Source organism: Pelecanus crispus, chromosome 8, assembly GCF_030463565.1.
Source record: "Pelecanus crispus isolate bPelCri1 chromosome 8, bPelCri1.pri, whole genome shotgun sequence".
In the NCBI taxonomy this organism is placed as follows: Eukaryota; Metazoa; Chordata; class Aves; order Pelecaniformes; family Pelecanidae; genus Pelecanus; species Pelecanus crispus.
Genome location: NC_134650.1, coordinates 10,694,128 through 10,716,541, shown reverse-complemented (window position 1 = coordinate 10,716,541; position 22,414 = coordinate 10,694,128). Strand labels below are relative to the sequence as shown.

At 44.3% G+C, this 22,414-nt stretch overlaps 1 protein-coding gene across 1 annotated transcript in view; it reads right to left on the bottom strand.

The window, feature by feature from the left end:
* The window catches only part of NSD1 (nuclear receptor binding SET domain protein 1), a 66,364-nt gene that overhangs the window by 32,833 nt on the left and 11,117 nt on the right, over positions 1-22,414 (bottom strand). Inside the window, exons 2-8 of the mRNA XM_075715544.1 lie at positions 15,245-15,380; positions 12,040-12,212; positions 7,439-10,022; positions 3,649-3,770; positions 3,213-3,504; positions 1,220-1,329; positions 56-125 (exon numbers count right to left, since the gene is read on the bottom strand). Coding sequence (XP_075571659.1) covers positions 56-125; positions 1,220-1,329; positions 3,213-3,504; positions 3,649-3,770; positions 7,439-10,022; positions 12,040-12,212; positions 15,245-15,380 — 3,487 coding nt within the window. The remainder of the gene's footprint in view (positions 1-55; positions 126-1,219; positions 1,330-3,212; positions 3,505-3,648; positions 3,771-7,438; positions 10,023-12,039; positions 12,213-15,244; positions 15,381-22,414) is intronic.

The window sequence follows — 22,414 nt, the reverse complement described above, 5'->3', positions numbered from 1 at the left end:
GGCACTGATCCAAATGTCACCAACAGTCTACCCACACAGCCCTGCCTTCACTTACCTTCTCCCAGGTCCGAGAAGTGGGCTGGTGAGTAGAGCTCAGAGCTGTCGCTCTCTGAAGGGCCAGTGCCCTACAAATACACAACAGAGTCAAGTCACCAGATGCAAACGAGAGATGCACGTTCCTCAGCCACTCGGACCCTTTACAACAGACTGCAACATGTAACTTACAGTTCAGGTCACGAATTCACCAGTGATTAGAGACTTTACAAGAAAACATTTGTTTTGTGTGTGTGATAGATCCCACATGGCAAAGTCAGTCTCTGGACAGGGAGTGATGCTGAGTCTGCTGTGTCTTGTGCTCACCAGCATCATCCATTGTTTCCTGAGCATTCCCAAAAAGGCTGCTAACACTCTGTAAGCTGCTAGGAACAGAGACTCTTCTGGCTTTACGCTTTTACGGAGCTTAAGACTGAAATACACTGGCCTCTGCATTACTGCAACCATGATAACTGTATTAAGACTGTGCCACACAGAGGAGAAAAAAGGAAAGGAGGAAAAAACTGTTATTAGTCAGCCTTTGAAACAGTGGCAACAAGTCTCGTACAGGTACACCATCTGAAATAATTCTTTACAAGTTGCTTTTTTCCAAGCCATGTCACTGAATATCAAGCATTTAGCAGAGCAGAACATTTTCTTTAAAAATATGCACCAAGCACTGCATACTACATGTGATACAACTCAAGCCTCCATCCTGCTACAAGCTCTGCACTTATGTATGATTCACCAGCTCACTCAGGAAGGTAACAAAGGGAACACCACTCAGAAGAAATCTGATGGAAAAGGACAAAGCCTTAAGTTCAAGCTCAAGCTACACTGCAACATAACAGTGACAGAAAGCCTTCACACCTTCCCAGCCAGCATCCAGATGACTCCTTTTCCATATAAATCAATGGTCAAAGGGGATTTTACAGCCAAAACTACCCAATCCCCATTACAAGTGGGGCGGGGTGGGGAACACATCTGTAATCAGCAGACTTCTCCATCATAACACAGCAGCCAGCACCTTTGGGAAGGGTGGACCCTTTGCTCCTGGGCCACAGCCAAAAAAAAAAAAACAAACCAACCCTAAAAAACCCAGCTCATTGCACTGGGTCTCATCAGCAGGGTCTGCTGTCTAGGCTCATTTTCTATCCGGTTTTTAAAAGAGCTGGAAGAAAAGTACCTTCTTTGGGGGAGTCCACTCATCCTTCTTTGGCATAAAGGCAGTGTCCAAATCATTTGATTCCAAGAGCTTTTTAGTGGGCTTCCTTTGACGCTTGCTTTCGAAGTTTCCTGCAATGAAACTCTTCACATCAGATAAACGGGGTTTTCTTCTCTTCAATCAGACTAAGAGCATTAAGCAAATATCAGCCAACAGTTCAAAACAATCTGCTTCACCCTGTCTTTGGGATCATAAGCTCCTTGGGCAGAGATGCCAATTACCTGTTTCTGTACAACTTCCACAAAAAGGGACCTCAGTCTGCCACGACCTTCGGGCATACCTCAATGTGTAATGCAAAAATCTACCCACAGAAGAGAGACTATGAAGTCAATGCCAGCAGGTAACACATCCTGGCAGCGCAATTCAGATCGTAATTTCCTAATCACTTTGATCTGGCATAAGCCAGTCCTACCACTGACAAATACAGCCCTGCCTCCACTCCCACACCACTCACACCAGCATTCATGCTGCACATAGTAAACAGGCTAAAGGACACACTCCCAGTTAAAACTACCTGGGAAAAGACACCCCAAACAAACTAGCTGTAACCTGCACCATTTCCTACTCAAGCTTTTTGCTGGCACTCGGGAGGCAACAAATTGCTAGACCTGGGCTCATCCACACTAATTTTGTCAACAGTATAAAAACGACCAGGAAACGACAATGCTATGAGTGCAAGACAGTCCACAGAAACAGCCTGCTACCCATCCTAACCTGTTCCTCTGCTTGTTTTCAGCCTCGGCCACGTCCTTTCTGTGACACACACCTCTGCATGCACTGCTTATGCACCAGACACCTAAGGGAGGGACAACACGGCATCGTTCTCATAGCTTGGGCTCTGTGTGCTTCAGTAAGAGGGGAGTTTTCTCAGGAGGGGGAAGAGCTATGAAACCCCTGCATACTGGACGTTTGCTCCCACTGCTGCACCCTGTACTGTTCTGCATCTCCAACCTCAGGTTCACATCCCCAGTTTTTCCTCCTTTAATCCTCTCCAACTTTCCATCTGACACCCACAAGCCCCCAGAGGCAACCCCTCTGCCCTCAAATATAACAGGCTAGCTGACCTCCCATTGACCATACCTCTCTGTCCACCTGGTTTGGGGGGTGGGGGGGGTGGGTTTTGGTTGGTTGTTGGTGGTGGTGGGGTGTGTGTTTTGTTGTTGTTTTGGGTTTGGTTGTTTTTTTTTTTTTTTTTTACCATAGGCCCTTTAGAGCCTCCAAGTTCACACAGGCAGAACACCAGGGCTTTAACCCTGGACATGTCTTTAGATGCTACCAGAGAATGAACGTACTGCAAAGTAGACCCTGATACTGACTCTGCTGGAAAGGGGAAAAGCCTGTCAGACCACACTCCCTCTTTGTATACTGTGCCTTGCTGAAAGCTAAGACTCTGACTTGCTGCTAGTACAAGTTTCCGACAATTTCTACAGATGCTTAGAACCTCTAAGAAAAAAAGTTTTTCCAGAGGGATTTCTGTGCTACAATTTCCTAAGCTCAGTAGGAGAGCTAAAGGTCACCCCACAAGCTGTGCAGATTAAGACCTTGTGTATCAACCTCAGGACAGCAATGTTCATCCAAAGGGTTTAACAGCAGCAAGAGACCTTCAAGCTAAAGGAATGCCACTGTTTGCAAGCACAGATGGCAAGGACTCAAAGAAGGAGTTATGACTTTCTTAATTTGGGTAAAGGGGTATCCTGTGCCAGGACCTAAGGAGCACCATCATACACTACAGAAAGCTAAAAGAATAAGTGTAGTCATCCAGCTCACTGGGTCACCCACTGCACCTGCCCCCTCTCCCTTCCCAGCACTAGTAATTGTGATTGAATGAAGCAAAGCGAAAACAAACTAACAGATCGCCAACTACTAACCTTTTCACTCTGACCAAAGCAACAATTTCTGCTGAACTTGTGACACGTTCACTTACAGGAGCAGAATCACACCACCTCCCGCTCACCTGATTTCAGGAATCTCTCTTCCGCATCTGGAGAAGCGGAAACTTCAGAAACATCTGAGGAAGACAGCACCAGCTCTGGAAAATCTGAAGGTCCTTCTAGAAGTTGATCAGTAGGATCAGTGGAATGGGATCCTAGTTCTGAGAAGGAGCATTCTGCTTCAAGGATGGGAGGGGACTCTTTGGTTGAAGATGGAGTTGAAACCAAAGGACTCGGCCCCCGCTGGGTATCTCTGTCAGGACTGCATTGTGCAGGAAGACCTCCTTCAAATTCAGACCTCACCACAGAATTCACCTAGCATAGCGAAACATGTTGGTGAAAACTTTCATCCTGCGTGGCACTGCACACAACAACACTCAGCCAGCAAAAACTCATCAAAAGCAAGCAGACCAGAGCCTCAGGGTAATAACCACGAAGAGCACATTAGCCTTCACCCACCTTTTGCAATTGCTCCTGGACCTTCTTTGACTTTTTCTTGGGTGCAAATAAGTGATCATATTCTTCTGCATATTCCAGAAGCCGTTTACTTGGCTTTCTAAGGCGTTTCCTCTCTGAATGTACTAAGAAAAAGGAAAGCAGCTTCAAGACTGTGTTTCTGAGAGGATCACAAGAAAAAAATTCTCCTCGTGATCTGTAGATAACAGTTGCTCCTGCCTTCTCTTCCAGGGGCTCCATGTGGGAAGAGCCCTTATACTTCTTTATAATTTTTGAGCTTCCTATTTTGCACTGTCCTGACAGGGCAGGTGGGGTTTTTAAAGACCTAAGAGACTTCAAGCAGTTAAGATAAAAAAATCAAAAACCATTAGATATCTGACTGAGAGGCTCCTGGAATTTCACCCAACATCTCCCTAGACAAACTATCTAACCTTCTTGCAGTACTTCTACCAAAACCTAAGTCCATTAGCAACTCAGACTCATCATGCTACTTTTGCTGTTAACCCAAACTCCTTTGGTTTTAGTGCAGTGGCAGGGGAAAACACTGTTTTCCTGTAACACAGTTCAGTCACTAGTCTCACTAGTAACACATAAAACGAACTCCTTCCCTTCCCCTCCCCTCTTCCCTGGCATATTTTTGTATGTACTACAAGAGCCTTGTATTCCCCATCTGCTACTGCAAGCCCATTTATTGCCTTTGCTTACCAACATTAGATTCCACAATGAGATCAGGGAGCGAACAGTCCTTGCCAGCGACTGCAAGCTCTTGAGGGCTCAGATGTCTTTGTTTGCACAATGCTGCACCATCGCAAGGGAAACCCAGTTAACAGGTATTTCCTCGATACAAACCTAACCACCCATGCTATACCACCTCAACACCCCAACACACGGCAAGCTCCAAAAAAAGAGCCCTAATGCTCTACAGCATCTCTGCTCAACAAGCTGCAAAAGCAAGATAATGCAAGTTTATGTCTTTTTCTCACTTCCCAGAATACCGTTGAATTTTCCCCTTTATTAGTTTTCAAAATTATTAAATAATATTGTCAAAAGATTTCTCCTAGTCATGAAAACATTTGTGGTCTCTTGGATGTTTAGGAACAAACACTAAATATTCTCTTTGCTTCTTTTCACATGTGGGAGGTGGCTTTTTCTTCTTTAAAACGGAAACATTTTATAACAAAGCATTCCAGTGCAACACTTCAGAACAGGGATGTTGGACAAGATTGCTACACTTTATTGTGGCTTTGTGGTTAAACAAGCATGAAAACATCAAACTTGGCCAAAAGAGAAGAAAGGAACAACTTTTTCAAACACAGCTATTTTCAGCTTCTATTAACGCTCTGCACAGGTGTCTGGGTGAAATACACATTTCAGCACATAACCAGTTATAGGCCGAGTATCCTCACTGGGCAACTACTTAGAGCTCCAAAGCCATGCAGCAGAGCACAGCAATGTGCCAGAAGGGCTGGCTTAACTGCATTTTTTTCCCCAAAGAAAATCCCATAAAAGAATCCCACGTGCAGTCTGATTGGCACTGGCAAATCATATACCTGACAAAACTATTATTTATAAAAATGTTTTAAGTTAGCATATTCCACCAATCTTCACTTCTGCCTTATTTGCTCTAAATCGCACCACAAAGTTTGTAGCAAAAATATGCAAATGTTGCCATTGAACTATGATGAAGACTTTATATAGTTTGAGCTTTGTGGAAATTACACAGTTGTGAGTGCAATCCGTTGTGATCTCTTACACTGATACTCTGCCTGCTGCGGACAAGGATTAGCCACATCTTCTCAAAGCACTGGCAAACAGAGGAAACTCCTTCTCTTCTGTAAGCAGCAGTTAGTCTAACTTCCAGCACCATTCTCTCTACTTTCTACGTAATTGGCCTTGCCCAATACAAAAGGAAGACTGGTTTCCACAAATGGGCTTTTCACAGCATTAGGGGTTTACTCACTACCACCAGCACACTGGGGATGTTAACAGCAGTCCAGGCAGCTCCTCATACACAGACACTCCGGTGCCTCCCTATGGCACATCTGTATAGATAAGCTTCAGGTGTGCTTCAAGGCTCACGTGCTATTTCGGGCAGGGGAATTAGATTACACTGCAGTTGCTGATCTGTCACTTTTGCAAGCGAATCCAGGCCCCCACTGTTGCTGCATCCCTGTGCGCAGTACCAGGACAGCTCTGCACTGCCTCGCCCAGGAGCCTGCTGCCTTCCTCTGCCACTTCCCTCTAATATTACTACCTCTTAGCAGCTCTTCTCTAGCTCTCTCTGTAGACTTGCATCTTTATCTCACATAGCAACATTACAGGGACGCTTCAATTGCAAAACCGACATGAAGCCATGAGAACCCAGCTGCATCTTAGTGCAAACAAGGAACTCATTCCCTCCAGCAGGCTGTGACACCCCTGCGGCAGAGCCTTGACAGCCCCGGAACAACATGCATCCTCTCACCTGCTCCGTGAAGACTTAAGTCCTCAAAAACACGCAGCCACAGCTAGAGGAGTCAGTGGGTGATTAAGCTTGACATGATTTCAAACCAGAACTTTTACCCCATGCGTTACACCCTATGGGCTCGTTTTCTGTGCCTGCTGTGACTTGCCTTGGGCAGGTCCTATGACTGCTAAGCCAGGAGCTGCCTCTTCCACACAAACAGAGGTGCAGGCAACCTCCAGCAACCACTAATAGCAAAATACACACACCAAAATGTGCACTGAGGGAACATGCAAGTGACTAAATGCACCCACATTCAAAAGTCTGACAAGTTCTATTAATTTATGTTATCACAAATAGATCAGAACAATTTCGTTTGGCGAAACCTATGTAAAAATTTCATTTTGTTGTTTTCATTAAGGTTTGCTTCTCCAGATTCTTTGCAGAAGCCTCAGGATGGTATGTGTTGAATGTGGTTCTGCTGGACCTACTCCCTCCACGCACACACTTTTTTTTTTTTTTTTTTTCTTTTTCTCTTTTACCAAATGTCTCCATCTCTGTGGCAGAGGCAGGGCTGTCTGGCCTTGTGGTCCTCAGAAGCCTCCTCCTTCCTAGGTGATTTCCCTTCCAATGATGCTGCCTTACTTCTGTCTACCATGTTCCAGTCCCACCTCCAACCCAGCCTCCCTGGCAGCTTCCCCCTCTTCTGTTCTCCCCTTCACCTCTCAGGCAGCCACATCAGAGCTGTAAATTAGGAAATCTGTGGGGTTCCCCAATTTGTTATTAGCAGCTAATAAAATTCCACACTAAAATGCCAAAACACCTCAACACATTGTCTCAATGAAATCCTACAGAATAAACCAAAGACAGACTCTATGTCAAACAGCACTGGGGGGGCAGGGGGGAACAATGACACATGGGGATGGACAGATGATGACCAAAAGAGCAGCCATTGAGGCTCAGTTTCCCACAGCTTTCCAGTGCTGATCTATCCAGCCAACACCAAGCACATGGCTCTAAGCAATACATTATGAAGGTATAAGTTTAAGAAAAAAAAAAAATCCCAAACTCAGAAGGATGCTTATTTTACCTTTCGCTATGGAGGAACTAATGATTTGTAATGTATTTAAACTTTCTGACCAAAAAGCTAAGCAAAATCCCATAATCGCTCTGCCTTCTTTGTTCTCCATGCTTACAGAGAACCCAAAACCAATGCATCACACTTTCTTCATCTCAGACGTATACAACTCCATGGTGTCAAACAGCCCCAAGTTCCATAACTTATGCTTTAAATGAAAAAGTATAAAATGTATACAAATACACACTCTGGTGCAAGTCCAGCTCCCTTACCTTGTGCAGAGAATTCAGACTGGGGAGCAAAGTTGCCAAGCTCTGTTTCTGAGTCCATCACACTGTTGTTTGGCTTACCACATACATTCAAACGTTTCTCAACTAAGTCTAAATGATTCTCATAGTCCTGATCTGTCAGGTCTCCCTCAAGCACCTTTGAATGAGGGGAATGCCTACGTCCCAAGCACTCATTTCCCTTCCGTGAAAAGCCACGAGAATTCAGGCCAAAGGCACTCTCCAAGTTTCCTTGTTCCCTAGATCTACTGATGTGCTTATTAGATCTAGCACTGCTTTGGTTAAAACGCTGCCATCGCTTTTTGGGTGCTACTACGTGATTTATATCATTAGACTCATCACCAAGAGAGCTCTCACTATTTGCCTCTGAATCCAAGTCTGGACTCTCCCCATTTTCAGCAGAAGTGCAGCTCTCAATATTTCTACCAGCTTCAGGTCTCCTTCCAATACGATCTAAATTGTCATCAGATAAACAGGCAGAGTCTTCATCAGTTGAATGTTCTGTTAAATCAACAGACTCTTTCCTCTCAGTATCTTCTGCTTCATTACCTAGAGGACTGGTAACCAAACCGTGAACGCGGAATGCATGTTCTCCTGAATCTCTGGATAACCGACTTAGCAACTTACTTGGCCCTCCTGGTTTTAAGTCCTTTCTGTTTGAAACTGTTTTATCTCCAAGCTTTGATGACTGCTTAGATTTTGAACAGTTGCGTTTGGACATGCAATTTGTGCCGTTTGTCCCAGAAACAGCAGTACTCGCGGGCTCCCTTTTACTAGTACCAATCCCCGTCAACTTGGTTGGAGGATTGCGTGAAAATGAGGAGTTGCTTATAGCTGAGTTTGGATTTACTGTTTCCTGGACACAATCTCCATTTTTTTCTATTTTATATGGGGGACCTACAATAGACAAGGACTTCAGACCACTTGCAGAATTGCTTCCAGAACCATCAGCTGTGCTGGTATTTCGAAATGGGACTATATTTTGACCAGTCATCAGTTGCTGCTCTTTTGTCTTACTGTCATGCATATCCTTCAACATCATTAACAAGGTGCTGAATTTGTAATCTGGCTCAATAGGCAAAGGACCGTGACCAGAGGCGGAAGAGAAAAGTAAAGGTACTGTGGCCTTTGGAGCACCAGAGTCACTAGCATCATCATTCATGGACCGATAAGACAGCTCCTTCAGCTCTGACAAGACGTGTTTCACCACAGCCGTTTCTATTTCAGCAGAGTCCCTGGGTTTCTCATGCATGTTGTTTAACAGTTTCTGACCATCAACTTTTCCGCTTCTCTGAAGAGAATCTCTCTGAAGACCAGAGAAACCTTTGGTATCAGAAGAGCAGCGATTCACACCACCCTCCTCTTCTGCAAGAGAAGGCTCCAACCCAGCAACTTTTTCTTTATGTTTGCATTTTATACTCCTGATTCGGGGCAATTTCATGCTTTTCGGTTTTAGGATTGCTTGATTTGCAACAGCAGGCCAGGAGCTGTCCTTGGAAATACTTTGGGGAGTAGTGTGCTTGTGTGCTAGGGAAAGATTGTCATTTCTCACATCTGAAGAGCGCTCAAGAGCTGTCAATGACCTCTCAGCATCAGAGAAGCCCACTTCAAGCTCCCCATCTGCAAATTCAGCATCAACTCTGCTGGCTACTGAACCTCCCAGAGGTTTGCGATCTCTGTATAACTTCTTCCTGGCCCTTCTATTGCTCTTCTGAGAAAGATACATGGAAAGCTTAATGTTTCCACTTGACATCATAGGAAATTCCTTCTCCACTTTATCTGAAGAATCACTGACTTCAAGAGCACTAGAGGCTCTCTCTGAACTTTGGTCCATGGTATCTACATCACTGTTCCCACCATCTGAGAGGGAAGAGGATGAATCTGATTCAGTTTGCTTCTTCTCAATACCAGTATCAGATGCAGAATAGTGTATTTGTAATTTGGAACTGCACAAAATGCCCAGGGAGCTCTTCTCTCTCTGCAAAGATGCACTGGAAAACAAATCCCCTTGTAGCATGTTCTTCAGAGCATCGCTTCTACGATTCTCATAGTCCGGTTTCAAAGTTGTCTTTTCAAAACGTCTCTCTCCAAAGGAGGAAAGCAAATGGTTTTCCCTGGTGCTACTGGATGCCGTTAGGCTGTTGGCAATTCGGCGAAGTTCATGAGAGGCATGTTTATCCGGTAGGTCCCCAACAATCATGTTTCTAACTATGCTCTCTGGCATTTTTTCTTTGATTTCTCCCCTAGATGCTTCCCCTCTTGCACCACTCTTTTTTACTCTAGTCCTTTTTCTGCTGTCAGAGCTCTTTTTCACATGTGACTTAATGCGCAGTTTTCCTTTTTCACTGGCCAGGTGTCTGGAGTCAAATGCCAAGGATTTAAAACAACCGTTCAGCTGCCTGTCCCTTTCTGCTCCAGGGCCATTAGCATAGTATTCCGACTGCACTTCCTTCTCGCTGTCCAGCTCGCCGGAGTTCTGGCTGCATTTTTGATCCTCTGCCCCCCCGAGAAGAATGTCTTCTGCCTGTCCAACACTGACTTCCCATTTAGCCATAAATCTTTGAGGAACCTTAAAGTTGGAGGAGACAAAAAAAAAAAGAAAAATTTGATGCGGTAAGCAACAAGATAAAAGTGAGGTAGAGACACACAAGGCACAGAACAGAGTGACAGTCCTGCACTTTGCATCTTTAAGACAATCACATGGATTCCGAGAGACTGTGCCTAGTGAACACAGAAAATACTTCTCCTGGGTACATACCCTGCACTACTGCTGAGACTAATAAAAATCCCTGTGCGTTCCCACCACAGAAAAAAGGTCCTGCAAGCACAGGTCTCCCAGGAACCAGATGACCTGGCATCCCAGCACATGCTGAACACAACAGCCTGTAAAGGGGAATGCATATGGTATGGATCCCCGGCACAGAAATGCAAAGCAACAGTCAACAAGCCCCTCCAGGCAAATGCAGCATCATTTTCCTTAAAATATTTGAGCAGACATGTTCGCTTTGCTCATTCTTTATTCTTTCTGCATCCCTTGAACTCAGAGCACAATTCAATCTTCCCTCTCCATCAACTCACCTCGGTGCAAACGTGAGATCCAGACACACATCTAAAACATACTCTAACAAATTTAAGACGTCTGTTACCTAGACATCTCATAGCTTTAACTCTGTACCTTTAGCATAAAACAAAAAGCACTCTCCATACTGGACAGGAACCTCTGCTAACATCTAAAAACAGCAAGAAACTTGTTTCTTATCTGTGCGTGCTGTTCTTGGCTGCACAACAGCAAATCAAAGGCTTCACAACTGTTCCTAAAATCAAAACCAATTCTAAGGCAGGAGGAACAACTCAAATGTCTGACACTTACTTTAAAAAAAACCCACAACACAAAACACTCCAACAAAATTTCATCTCAGCAGATTAATAAGTTTTATGGAGCCTGGTAGCAAAGCAGCCAAATATTCGCAGCTTTGCATCACATCTTGGCTTTCAGGGAGGCAAACCTGGACATCTACACGAGCAACAAACATCAGATTCCCTTTGCTGCTGCCACACTGGTGCTGCCATTTATGTACAGGATGAGACTCTATCATGGAGCATTTCTAGGACCAGAAAAGTTATTTGGGAGCATGTAACTAGTTGGTAGGGGGCTGTGAACACAAGGAGAAAAGTCCTTAGAGAAGATACTGAACATGCCCTTGGAAAAGGAAAACCAAATGAAAGCATTACACCCGGGAACTCACATCTGCAAGAGCACATTTAATCTGATGGTTTTGCAGTAACATAGGTTAAGTACATAACTGCTAATAAACCTCTTGGAAAAAGAGAAAAAGGAAAACCAGACACCATTGCCTAGTATGACTATCTGTTCTCTTACAGTAATGCAGTAGCCTCTACACTTCTTCACTTCAGCAATTCTAAAAAGTTAATTTCTCCAGTCACCTTCCTAAAGACGTAGACCAGACCCTCTGTGTCACGTTACATTATACTGGCTACAACTGCTCCGGGCTGTTATGTTTGGAAACTGAGATGATGCGATGAGCCACAAAACTCATTCCCACAGGCTCACTGACCAAGCGTTTCCCAAGTCAAATTATAATTCCTAACAAGTTTCTATAAAGAGAATTACTGAAGCAGGGCTAAAAACCCCACTGCTTTATCTCAGTCAGTGATCTAGTGAAGCGTGCAACTCCACCTCTGCTTCAGATCAGCCAAAAGAGGCTGCCAGAGAGCACAGGAAGTTATTTAGAAGCATGCTGTAATAGACATCAGGAGAGGGCTGCGCTGCTGAACACATCTCACACGGACAGAGACCTGACTCCTCTGCCTCCCAGAGCTGTCCAGGGCAATAAAAGCAGCAGGCCACACCCTGACATAAAAGAGAGCCTAGAAACTCCTGGCAGCTTATAAACTATGCTCATTGAAAGGATCATAGATGCAAAGGATCACTTCCCTGATCATGTTGCTGCAGTCACTGCCACAGAAGAAAGCTGTCAAAGTGCAATTCCAGGCATAAAGGAGAATACTTTGTACTGTGCAGATCCAAAGAATCAAAAACATATTAAAGAAAACAGATCTTTCACCTTATGTTTGTAGCCTTTTTCCTTTTGCTTTCCTCTTCTCCGAAGAACAGGCAGCTCTTCAAACTGATGTCTTCCTTCAAAGAGGACAATAGCTTTCCCAGCCACCCAGGTTTTCTCTGAAGGTTCTCCTAAGGCATCCACATAGTACTCTCGGTACGGTCTCCGATTGGAAACTATTTTGAGAAATTCAACAGAATTAACCCCTTGCATATAATAGAATAAAGACAGACAAGAAGAATCACAGAAAACGGTAACAATTTGCCAGTTAATTTTCAACTACTTTTTGCTTAATAACATTCCCACATGAATGCCAGTTCTGCGGATTTTTACTCAGAACTAAGGGACACCCCTTTGACCTCTGCTGTCTATGTTCTGTGTTGCTACTCTCCATTTCTAATTTTTTTGGTAACAAACAATTGATTAACAGGTCTAAGATGGGTCATCTCTCCAGAGCAAAAACTACAGTTTGGCTGCAAAAGAAATTGCAAAAATATCCAAATATTTTTTCCCTTCAGACATTTTAACATGCTAGGCAGGACATTTCTTTTTTGCTACTCCCTGATTAATGATTAAGCAGTCCAGTCCGCTTGACCGTTGGGAAAAGGCAACAGTGTGCTGGCAACACCCAAATATGACATCCTTCTGGATAGGATTTACTCATACAGGTTGAATTTCCCCCACCACAATATGTCCCATCTTGTTCAATGCTTTGTTACCAAGCAAACTCTTATTTAGGATATAAAACATTAACAGCAGTTATTTAAGTACACATATGCACACACACTCTACAAGGACTAGGTGCAACATGACAAAGTGTTAGTTGCAATGAGTATCTGCACACTTTGGGCACAAAGCTGCAGAGTAAGAGAAGAAACTCAATCATAAGGGCACAACCAAAGATTTTTCAAAAGGTGCTTTCTGTGCAAGAATGCTGAACAGACATGGTACAATTAAGAACTGAACCAGTACCAGGTGTGCTGGTGAAAAAGGACAAGTTACAAGCATTAGAACAGAGCAAACAAGGCTTGAACAAGTGATAAAAACTTCTCCCTGCACTTCACTACAACATGTGCTTCATGTTCTCCTGGGAACACCTTCACTCTCTAAACACGTAGCCTGGACATCGCAGCCCATTTGGTTTGTGCTGCCTCTTCCAGGAGTGCCAGCACAGTGCAGTAGCCTGGCCTTTAGTGATGCCAACATTGAGATTCTGACCAAGACCACTGAGAGGATGACAAATAATGACCAGGGCAGCATCAAACCAAGGGCAGAGATGACAGACTTCATCTGTCCCATTCACAGTACCGGGCAGGACTCAAGCCACTGAGCCTCAATCTTCCAGCTGCAAAAATCTTCGAGTCAATGGCTTGCTGACAAAAGGCAAACCATTTTAAACAAAACACCATGCCTCAAACCCAAGAGGAGAAGAGGTTTTTGCACAAGTGATGAGTTTGAAGCGATCTGCTTTGTTTTGAAGGGCTTGTTCCCATGGCAACAGGAGAGCCAAGGCAGGAGGACCTGGCTTCCTACAGTGCCCCAGCAGCTCCCCCTGCCCAAAAGCATCAGAGTTCAGATCCACCCACTCTGCCACCTTGGCATCAGGGAGGGGAGTTGAGCAGGTTACATACAGCCACAACTGGAAAACGCAATTGTCCCCAGAGCTCTATTGGTTTGAACACAGATAAAACATAATGGGAGAGTCTATCGTGTAGCTGGAGATCAGACCTTGCTGGAATTCGTTAATAGCATGCTTCCTCCCTGCAGAATTCCTTTATTAGAAATCCTCATACACAGGCTGAGAGGGGATTACTGGACAGCTATATACATTAAATCCTGTCCAAAACTTCATGGGGAGGGATGTGGGGGAAGAATATGTCTGGCATATCTTCCGGCAACATCTTTGACAGGAATTTGAGAGCTCGAAAGGGACTATTTAAAACAGCACATTCAGTATTATCTAGAATCAGGATGAATGCTTCCCCAAGGATGAAGGGGAAGGTGGAAAAATAGCAAGTAAGAAGACTACAGCAACCAGACTTGGGGATGACATGAGCACAATGTAGGAAAAGCTACTCTGTGTCTCAACAGAAATAGCAGAGGGCTCTGAGCTGATGGGCCACTAGGAAAAAAAGTCTACTTGCTCTCAGCACTTTGTTCTTCGGCTGGTGAAGGCTATAAAAACTGGAAAGAAATACATCAGTGAGCAGCAACCTCACCAGTCTTCAGAGCTGTCAGTGGCAGATGGCACCAGTTCAAGGGGTTTCCAGTCGCCCACAGAACAAAAAGAATAAGGGGAAACCAAGAACAAATAAATAAGCCCTTCCATTTGTGGCAGTCTCCCCATGGCAGCTAGTATGATCCTAAAAGCACTGTGAGAGCCTTCAAATGAGCTGCAATTTCCAAACAATTGCTTCCCCTCTGTTCTCTCCATCACTCACCTACACTCCTCTGCCTTGAGATTGTAACACCCTCTTCCTTCCTGGCTCTCCCCTACATTCATGCACGTACAGCTCTGTCTTTTTTCCCCCATCTCTTCCCCTCATACTCAGCTGGCTCTTAGTCTCTCTGACACACTATGCCCTAAACTTTCACATATGTTGCTCCACCTCCACGTTTTTCTGATATTTCCCCATAAACAGCCCCTTGTTTCCTTGTGCCAAACAAGACCAAAACAAAAAAAAAAATTCACTTCCTCTCACACATTCCCATCACACCTTCAGGCATTCGGCAGCTACACTGCGCTACCCCACACCCTGCTTCTCGGCCTCTCCAGCCTCTGGCTCTCCAAGCTTGGCCGACCTTGTGTCCTCACACACTCCAGGCTACCCAGCTCTGCTTGCCCACCCGTTGCACGTCTCCATCCTCACCTCCCTGATCCAACTCCTTTTTCTCTGCATCCCTTTTTTGAGAGGCTGTTCTTTCTTCTGCACCGCCCTGAGCTCAGCCCAGCTACTCATCCTTCCTATGCTCTGGGAAGAAAAGCCTACATGTCCAACAGCTATCTGTGCCACTTCCATCAAACTCAGCCCCATCTTCCTCCTGTCACCTCCCTGATCTAGGTCTACTTTATAGATCCAGGTCTTCCACAATAGAGTCTACTTCTTCACACATTTCAAGGGCCAGAAATGTTTTTTAAATTAATTAAAAACTGCAGCACCCTGCCATACACAACACCTCCACTTTGTGGTCTGAGTAGATACAGTACCTTTCATTTTTGAGTGACAGTCCAGCACTGGGTCATGACAAATTGTGCATGGCCACCATGGGCGTCTGTTGAACTTGGCCCAAACAAGATCCCCAACTTCATACTTCACTGGAGTAGGTTTCTTCTTGGCTCGGATCTTTGGGGAAAAACCAGAACACAAGAAATCACTAAAGCTCCAGATGCTTTTAAAGAGATTTGCCGCCTCCACCCACCCTTCTGTACAGATTACATCTGGCCACCAGAGACATTTACATTAAAAAGCAAGTCCTGATTTTACTTAGTGGCTCCTACACCTTCAAAGAACACAATCGTTCTCCCCATCCTTCTGAAAGAACAAAACAATAAACCAGGGTTCGAGGGGGTTTTTTGTTACTTTTTTAGTAAGGAACATGACCTCTGGTAAATGACTGCACTCAAACTTGACACATTTGAGCAGGTAAGTATTTTGAGTCACTACTAGCCCCCATTACATCACTAACACCAATTTGTTCATTTCAAAGGTTTCAGTGTACAGAAAAAGTAGTAGTAAGAGACAATGAAACATTCCTGACTGGAAGGTGATGAGAACAGCAAATTAAGTGTTTATCAATTAGGAAAAAAAAAGTTGGTATGTACAAGCTAGTAATTGCCCTGCTTCTCAGATGTGCTCAGGAAAAAGCTTCACCTTGTACTTGAAACCAGGTACAATCAGAAAAAAAAAAAAAACCTTATGTCCTAATTTTTAGTTTATATGAGCAGAACTGTCATTGCTCTGCCCCAAAACTACAGAGCAGGAGAAAGGGAGCACAAAGGCAGCCATCCCTCCTCTAACAGACAAACACACAGAGCTCTCCTGTCTCCAAAACCTGCTCACAAGTATCAACTCCGTAGAAACAGACACCCAAACCCACTCTGCTTCACAGGGCTACACAGCAATCACAAGAATGTCAAAATCTTTCAACACACAAAAACCTCAAGCTGCTTAATGCCATTTCTGCCTCGCTATCGAAGAGCAGAGAGCAGATCCCGTGTTGTTTGCTAAGTACGCACACTCTGGCTGGGCAGCATGCTACCAGCAGGACCTCTGCCAAGATGATTCAGGAGCTTACCAGCGTTGTGATTAATTGAGCCAAGACAGGGTACAATAGGTTTTCATGGGATACAGGAGTCCCTGTGCCCAGCTGTAGGGTATCCTGCCTGTTTACCAGCACCAGCCAATGACATGTCCCAGGTGGGTTCACCTCCATGAAGTGCTGCAGGTATTATTCTTGCCAATAAGCATTGGCAATATGCTCTTCATTAAAGCTGTCATAGCACAAATACACACCTTCTCACTTCACTTCTTCATCCTGCTCACCACCCTTCCCGAGGCACGTCTCTAGCAATTCACAGTTCAACAACCTAGCAACTAAAACGCAACAGACCTCTCTAATAAAAGGTATATTCCGCTTCAGGTTGAGTTTTATGGGTTTTCTTCACATGGTTAAAGAAAATGCAAAAGGATAAACTCCTCTGCTACATGAAAAAAAGCAGGTAATGACATTACAGACTACATTGCTGAAATTCTTCTCACTCAGTCATCAAAAGCCACACAATAACTTATCGCTGAACAGGAGCTCAGGAATGGAGATCGTGAAGGAGCACCGGGCAGCGGGCTGCAGACCCTCACTCTGCCACTGCCCTGCTGCAGCCTCCGTGCCTCCACCTCGACACAGACACAGGTTTTCTGGAACAAAAACGTGCATCCGTGAGCATGGGAACCAGAGGTGCTGCCTTTGCTGGGGCTTTTAAAATGCGGATGCGCTTTCAGATGCAAAACCCCCTTTTTTTTTTTTGGTCCTTTTCCAGCTTGTGTTCTTCTTGTAAATGTGATTTTTGCATCAATCCTCCACACACACATTTTTTAACCCTAGGCTTTATGGGGCCCATGTATATCATAACTAACTGATTATCTCAAATGCAGTGCATAGTACACACACGATGTATGTGCATCCTACTGACAAATGTAACCTGAGCACAGTCGGCTGGACAGAGCAGGAAAACTATGCTGGAGATTTGCCAAAGCCATTCACACTGATCCACCTGAGGGACACCCACATCCCCTGCCTAGAGGCAAGTCTGCATTTAAATCAACTCTTTGTCACCCTCTAATAGCCCACACAGACGTGGCTTTCAAGAAACTATTCAGATAATGTTTAAACAGTTACCTCTTTCCGCAGCTATTCTCATTCCACACCCCCCACCCCCCACACCCCTGCCCCGGTTTGCTCTCTCCCTTTGCCAGCACTAGCAGTCAGATGTTGGCCTCATCACCACCCACCACAAAGGCCCCACCAGTGGGTGGAAGAGGCAGATCGGGAAGCACACCAAGTTCTGATGCCCCGAGGAAGAGCCCTATGACAGGACACACTGCAGCAGGTCACTGTCTTGCACTATTTTATCTCTGCTCCCCCTAAATACCCACCACCTGGCCAGAGATGTCTTCACTTAAAAAAAAAAACCAAAAACCAAAAAACCACACACAAAAAAAACCTAGCAGAGGAGTGAAAGCAGCAGTTATTATCATCTCCAGGTACAGTAAGTCTCTTCCTTTGAACTCTGCTGCACAATGCCAGAATTACAGCCCCAAAAGCATGTATTTCTTGGGTCAGAATACAACAAATTTCATTCCTATTACAATTAACAATTACTATGCCAAGATCAAACTGCTAATATATCCTGATGGCCAAAAATTCAGCCCTGCAGTAATGGCAACTTTTCTGTGAGCTAGAGGAAGCCCAAGTTTTTTTAAACACAATGAACTTCAGATGTAATCCCTACATACGGTGAGAGTACTGTTTACCTACAGAGCATGGAAATGTTCAAGTGTTTAAGTAACAAAAAAACTTGTAAGCCACTGCATACCAGGTAGGTACCATGCTGTAACTCCATGGAGATAGACAGAAGAAATTCAAAGCAGGTAAGAGACTGGGTTAGTGAGGAAGGGAAGGACAGTGCCCTACTCTGTCGGTGAGCAACATCACAGTTTTTGTATTGTTAGATGTACTCCTAACAGAGTAGACAGTACTCACTCCTTTTATCAACTGTTTGGCTTTAATTTGCTGTTCAGATGGGACAAGCTACAGCCTAAACTCTAGACGATACACAGTATTTCAGACCATTTTGTGCTATTTTTGGAGAAAACAAGAATGTATCTTGCAGATGTTTTTAATCAAACCTTCTCCACCAATGCAAGATCCCAAATGATCACTGAGGAAGGGGTCACAAGCTGAGGTTCAGCAGAAGGATTGCACAAACACTTCTACCTTGAAAGCCACCTCCTGAATTTGTACTATGCCAAAACACACCAATCTTTGCAATTCACTAAGTGAAGCTGAGCGCCGACTGTTGGTTATTGCATGAGAAAGGAGGCTTTCTCATAAGCAAGACAACTACACAAACAGTATCTCTGCCCTCCTGAAATTCTCACCATAAAGCAAATATGATTGTACACATACTGTTGGACCTCGACTGTCTCTCTCCAATCTTCTTCCCTTTAAAATAACTACATCATTAAAAAGTGACAAAATAACACTTATCCAGTAACCACTCTTGGCTACGTCACTTGAAGCTGCTGTTCAATCTATTAATCTTGCTGGAAGAAGTGGCACAAAGCACAAGTCCACAAAGACACACATATGCTGAAAGCCCCAGGGTGCACCTTTCCTATAACACTGGTCATCTCTGCGTAACAACTAGAGCAGTACCATCATCTCCAGCACAGCGTGGCATGGCTGCAGACACCCAGTGTGCCCCAACAGCGTGACTGGGGACGTGACATCTTGGCAGAGCCACGGTAAGACCAAACTGCACACAAAGGGGCAGATATATATATTGTTACAGGCCAAGATTTTCAGTATCATGTACCAAAAGAGCCTAGCTGTCCAGAGTCCAAGCACAGTCATAGCCCTGCACACTTCAAATTCAGACCTGCTTTGGAAAGCCATCATGGAAATGCTTGGACAAAATAGCCCTATTATAGTTCATTCCTGACTTAATTATAAACATGACATAATTCAGTGAAGGGACAGAACATGCTTTTTGAAAAAGGCTGGGGCAGCAAAAGAGATTGTGCGTGAGAAGGATGGAGAAAAGAAAGAAGGAAGCCACTGACCCCCAATAATAATGGGGGAAGATCCTGCCAAGCCTGTTTCAGGCAAGAAGTGGACAGAATCAAAGCCAAGGAAGAAAATAAAAGGAGGAGGCACATGCAAACGATAATTAAACAATACAGGATAAACAATGACACTAATAGCCTTTTCCGCTGAGCATGTGGGCCGAAGTGCAGCAGAGAGCTGCCCAGGGCCCTGCAGCAGGAGCACAGGATATCTCGTGAGCAGATCTCACCACACCAGTAGCTGCCAGGTAAGTCACACCCTGCACACAAGCCGGCGCATACATCAGCACCAGGGGCAGAAGGCAGCAACAGCTCTGCCCCATAAGCTTCCAGTGCTCTCTTCAAAGCTCCTCATTCCTGGGGCAGCAACTCTCGTGCTTCTCCCTGCAGCCCACCTACCCCCAAGATTGCAAACAAACTATTCCCAATACCTACTTCTTATTAGTTAGAACTGGAAGCCTGGCAAGGGTCAGTCCACTGTCTTCCCCACCACCACCTTTTTTTCCCTTAAAGTTCAATGATCATTAGTTTTTTCCTGAACAGGATGATTTGACAAGGATTTCACCTAATTCCTGCCAGCCACTAATCCACCCCCAGATATGGCTGAACCGGCTGAAGATCAACAGCTCTTTGTACTGGGGTGAAGCCGGGGGGGGGATACATCTAACAAAGCAAACTTGAGAGAGAGATGACATTTGAAGGCACCTGGATTAGCCTGGGCCAAACAGTCTGCTTGAAGTAGTATCCACTAACACAACCAACCACACTGCTGGTGTCACAGGTGTGCCATGCCTAGAGCATGACACTCCCAACTCCTGCCATTTCACCATCACACAACAGGTTACTCACCCTCTGCCCTGGCAAAGGAAGGGCAGCAACTGGGGCAAATTCTATTAAAAGCACTCCCAAAACTAGCTGGGAAGGGCATTGCTAAAGCTATCCCAAAAGTTTTCATGAGATGGTGCTTACCTCCAGCTGAAGTTCAACTTCATTGAGTTAACTTACAGTTTAAGACAAAGCAGAGCAGCTTCAACCTCAGCCCTCTGAGCTCAGGTTTATCCTTCTGTCCCGAGCCCATACAGCTCCTATGATGGGGGGGGTCCAGATCCTTTAACTCTGGTCACAAAAATGAAGCAGTGATGGCTGCAACTCTCATACAATGACTGCTGCTGACAGTCAGAGATAGTTAGAACTACAACTCCTAACACCATCCTGCTCTTAAGGATGGGAGGGTAGAAAGAAGGCTCAGGGATCCATTGTTCATTATTTCACTCAGCTCCAACACTCATGCACTGAGAAGTGAACAAATACAGATAGAAGGAAAGAAGACAGGAATTGGGAAATAATCTTTGCTTGTGAATGTTGCATGGAAAGATAAAAAGGAGATGAGATTAAGAACAACACTGAAGCAAAGTCAAGAACTGAAATTAGTAACTGCTTGTGATGAAAGCCAAAAAATAAATTCTCTTTAGCAAAGATTCTTGTTTTAAAGAAGCTTTTCTGAAATCAAAACCAAATCGGTTGAAAAAACATAAAATGGAAAGAAAATTAAATTATATCTACTTCATAGCTTAAGAAGTATTTGAAGTCAAGTAAAAACAGGTCATCAATCAATGTTTCCTTCGTACAAAGTAGCATTACAAAGTATATGAGCTTTAAGCCTTTACAAAGAGAGGCTGCGATGCTGAACCTGTGCTAGTGCGGGCAGAGCAGCAGCCGTCTGCGCTCCGCTATGAGAAAAGTCACAGGAATAAATCCCTGCACAGGGAAAGGGGTAGCCCAACTGGAGTAAGTATTTAAGAAAACCCACCCAAACCACAACACCTGCACAGCAAGCATATCTGCTGAAACCATCACCTCCCTCATCAGCAGTATCATCACACTGCCACTTAACTTTATGGCAAGCTTCAAGTCAAACACAGAAGTCAGAGAAGCCTGCTGGAAACCCACAGGCAGCCTGCGCTGCTGGGGACCAGGGGCCATGATCTTTGTCCCCCCACTGCTCCAGTCTTCCTTCAGCTTCAGCACTGCAGCAAAAACAGGCGTCTGACCTACATTTGTGCCTGAAAAAGTATACTACCTCTTATCTGGGACCATTATCACACAGAAGTGTTAAATACTCGCTAATTAAATATTCACTAGCAAAAAATACAGCAGAGATTATGATACAAGCCAAACTTCTGTTATCTACATGCTTGTGGATATTTGTTGTCTTTGGCTAGTTTTTCCAGGTCGCGGCAGCCTACAAATGCAAAGGGTGCTATGTACGTATGAACTACTGTGAAAGGTTAAAATAGAGCTGATTGTGCAACATTGGGTAATTCATATATCCTGAAGCACCTGTATCAAGTTCAAGAGTTATAAATATATGAATTTTAAATAAAGAATGTACTGATGTGAGAACACCAAAGCCTCAAGACACCAAGATAACCGGTTAAGAGCATCTCTGTTTCACTGCTTTCTTAATGGAGATAATTTTCCTTATAGGTTGGATAGAACAGCAGTGTGATAGAAAGGTTTGGCACTTCAGCATCCTAATAACCAGAAATGCACCTGACAGCAAGATTTGAGGAATAAGTGGGAAAAAAGGGGTACCATCTCACCCAGATCCCCAGGGGAGAGAAATCCACAGACACACAAACATACAGAAGATCTCAAACCACTGCCAGGAGCCTGAAACAGAGGAGAAACTCTCACACTTGCTTATCTGCATACATTTTAAATTATAAGCCAAGCTCTCTTTAAATCTGGCTCTTTTAATCAGCACTAACTGTTTCAAGTAAGAGAGGAACTGTGGGCATTACCAGAACTTTGCTAAGTCTCATAATGGACAAATATCAACAAGTATCTTCTTATATCAGAGAACTAGCAAAAAACCCCAAACTGAAACTAGGTCATCAGATCTGTCCCCTTTTCAGCCTTACTTTTGTGCTCCTTCATATTATTGAACAAATTGTTCGCAAGCAAGACATCTCATAAATGCAACATTCATTTTCAAAAATGAAGTTTCTAAATCCATGAAATGAAAAACAGAT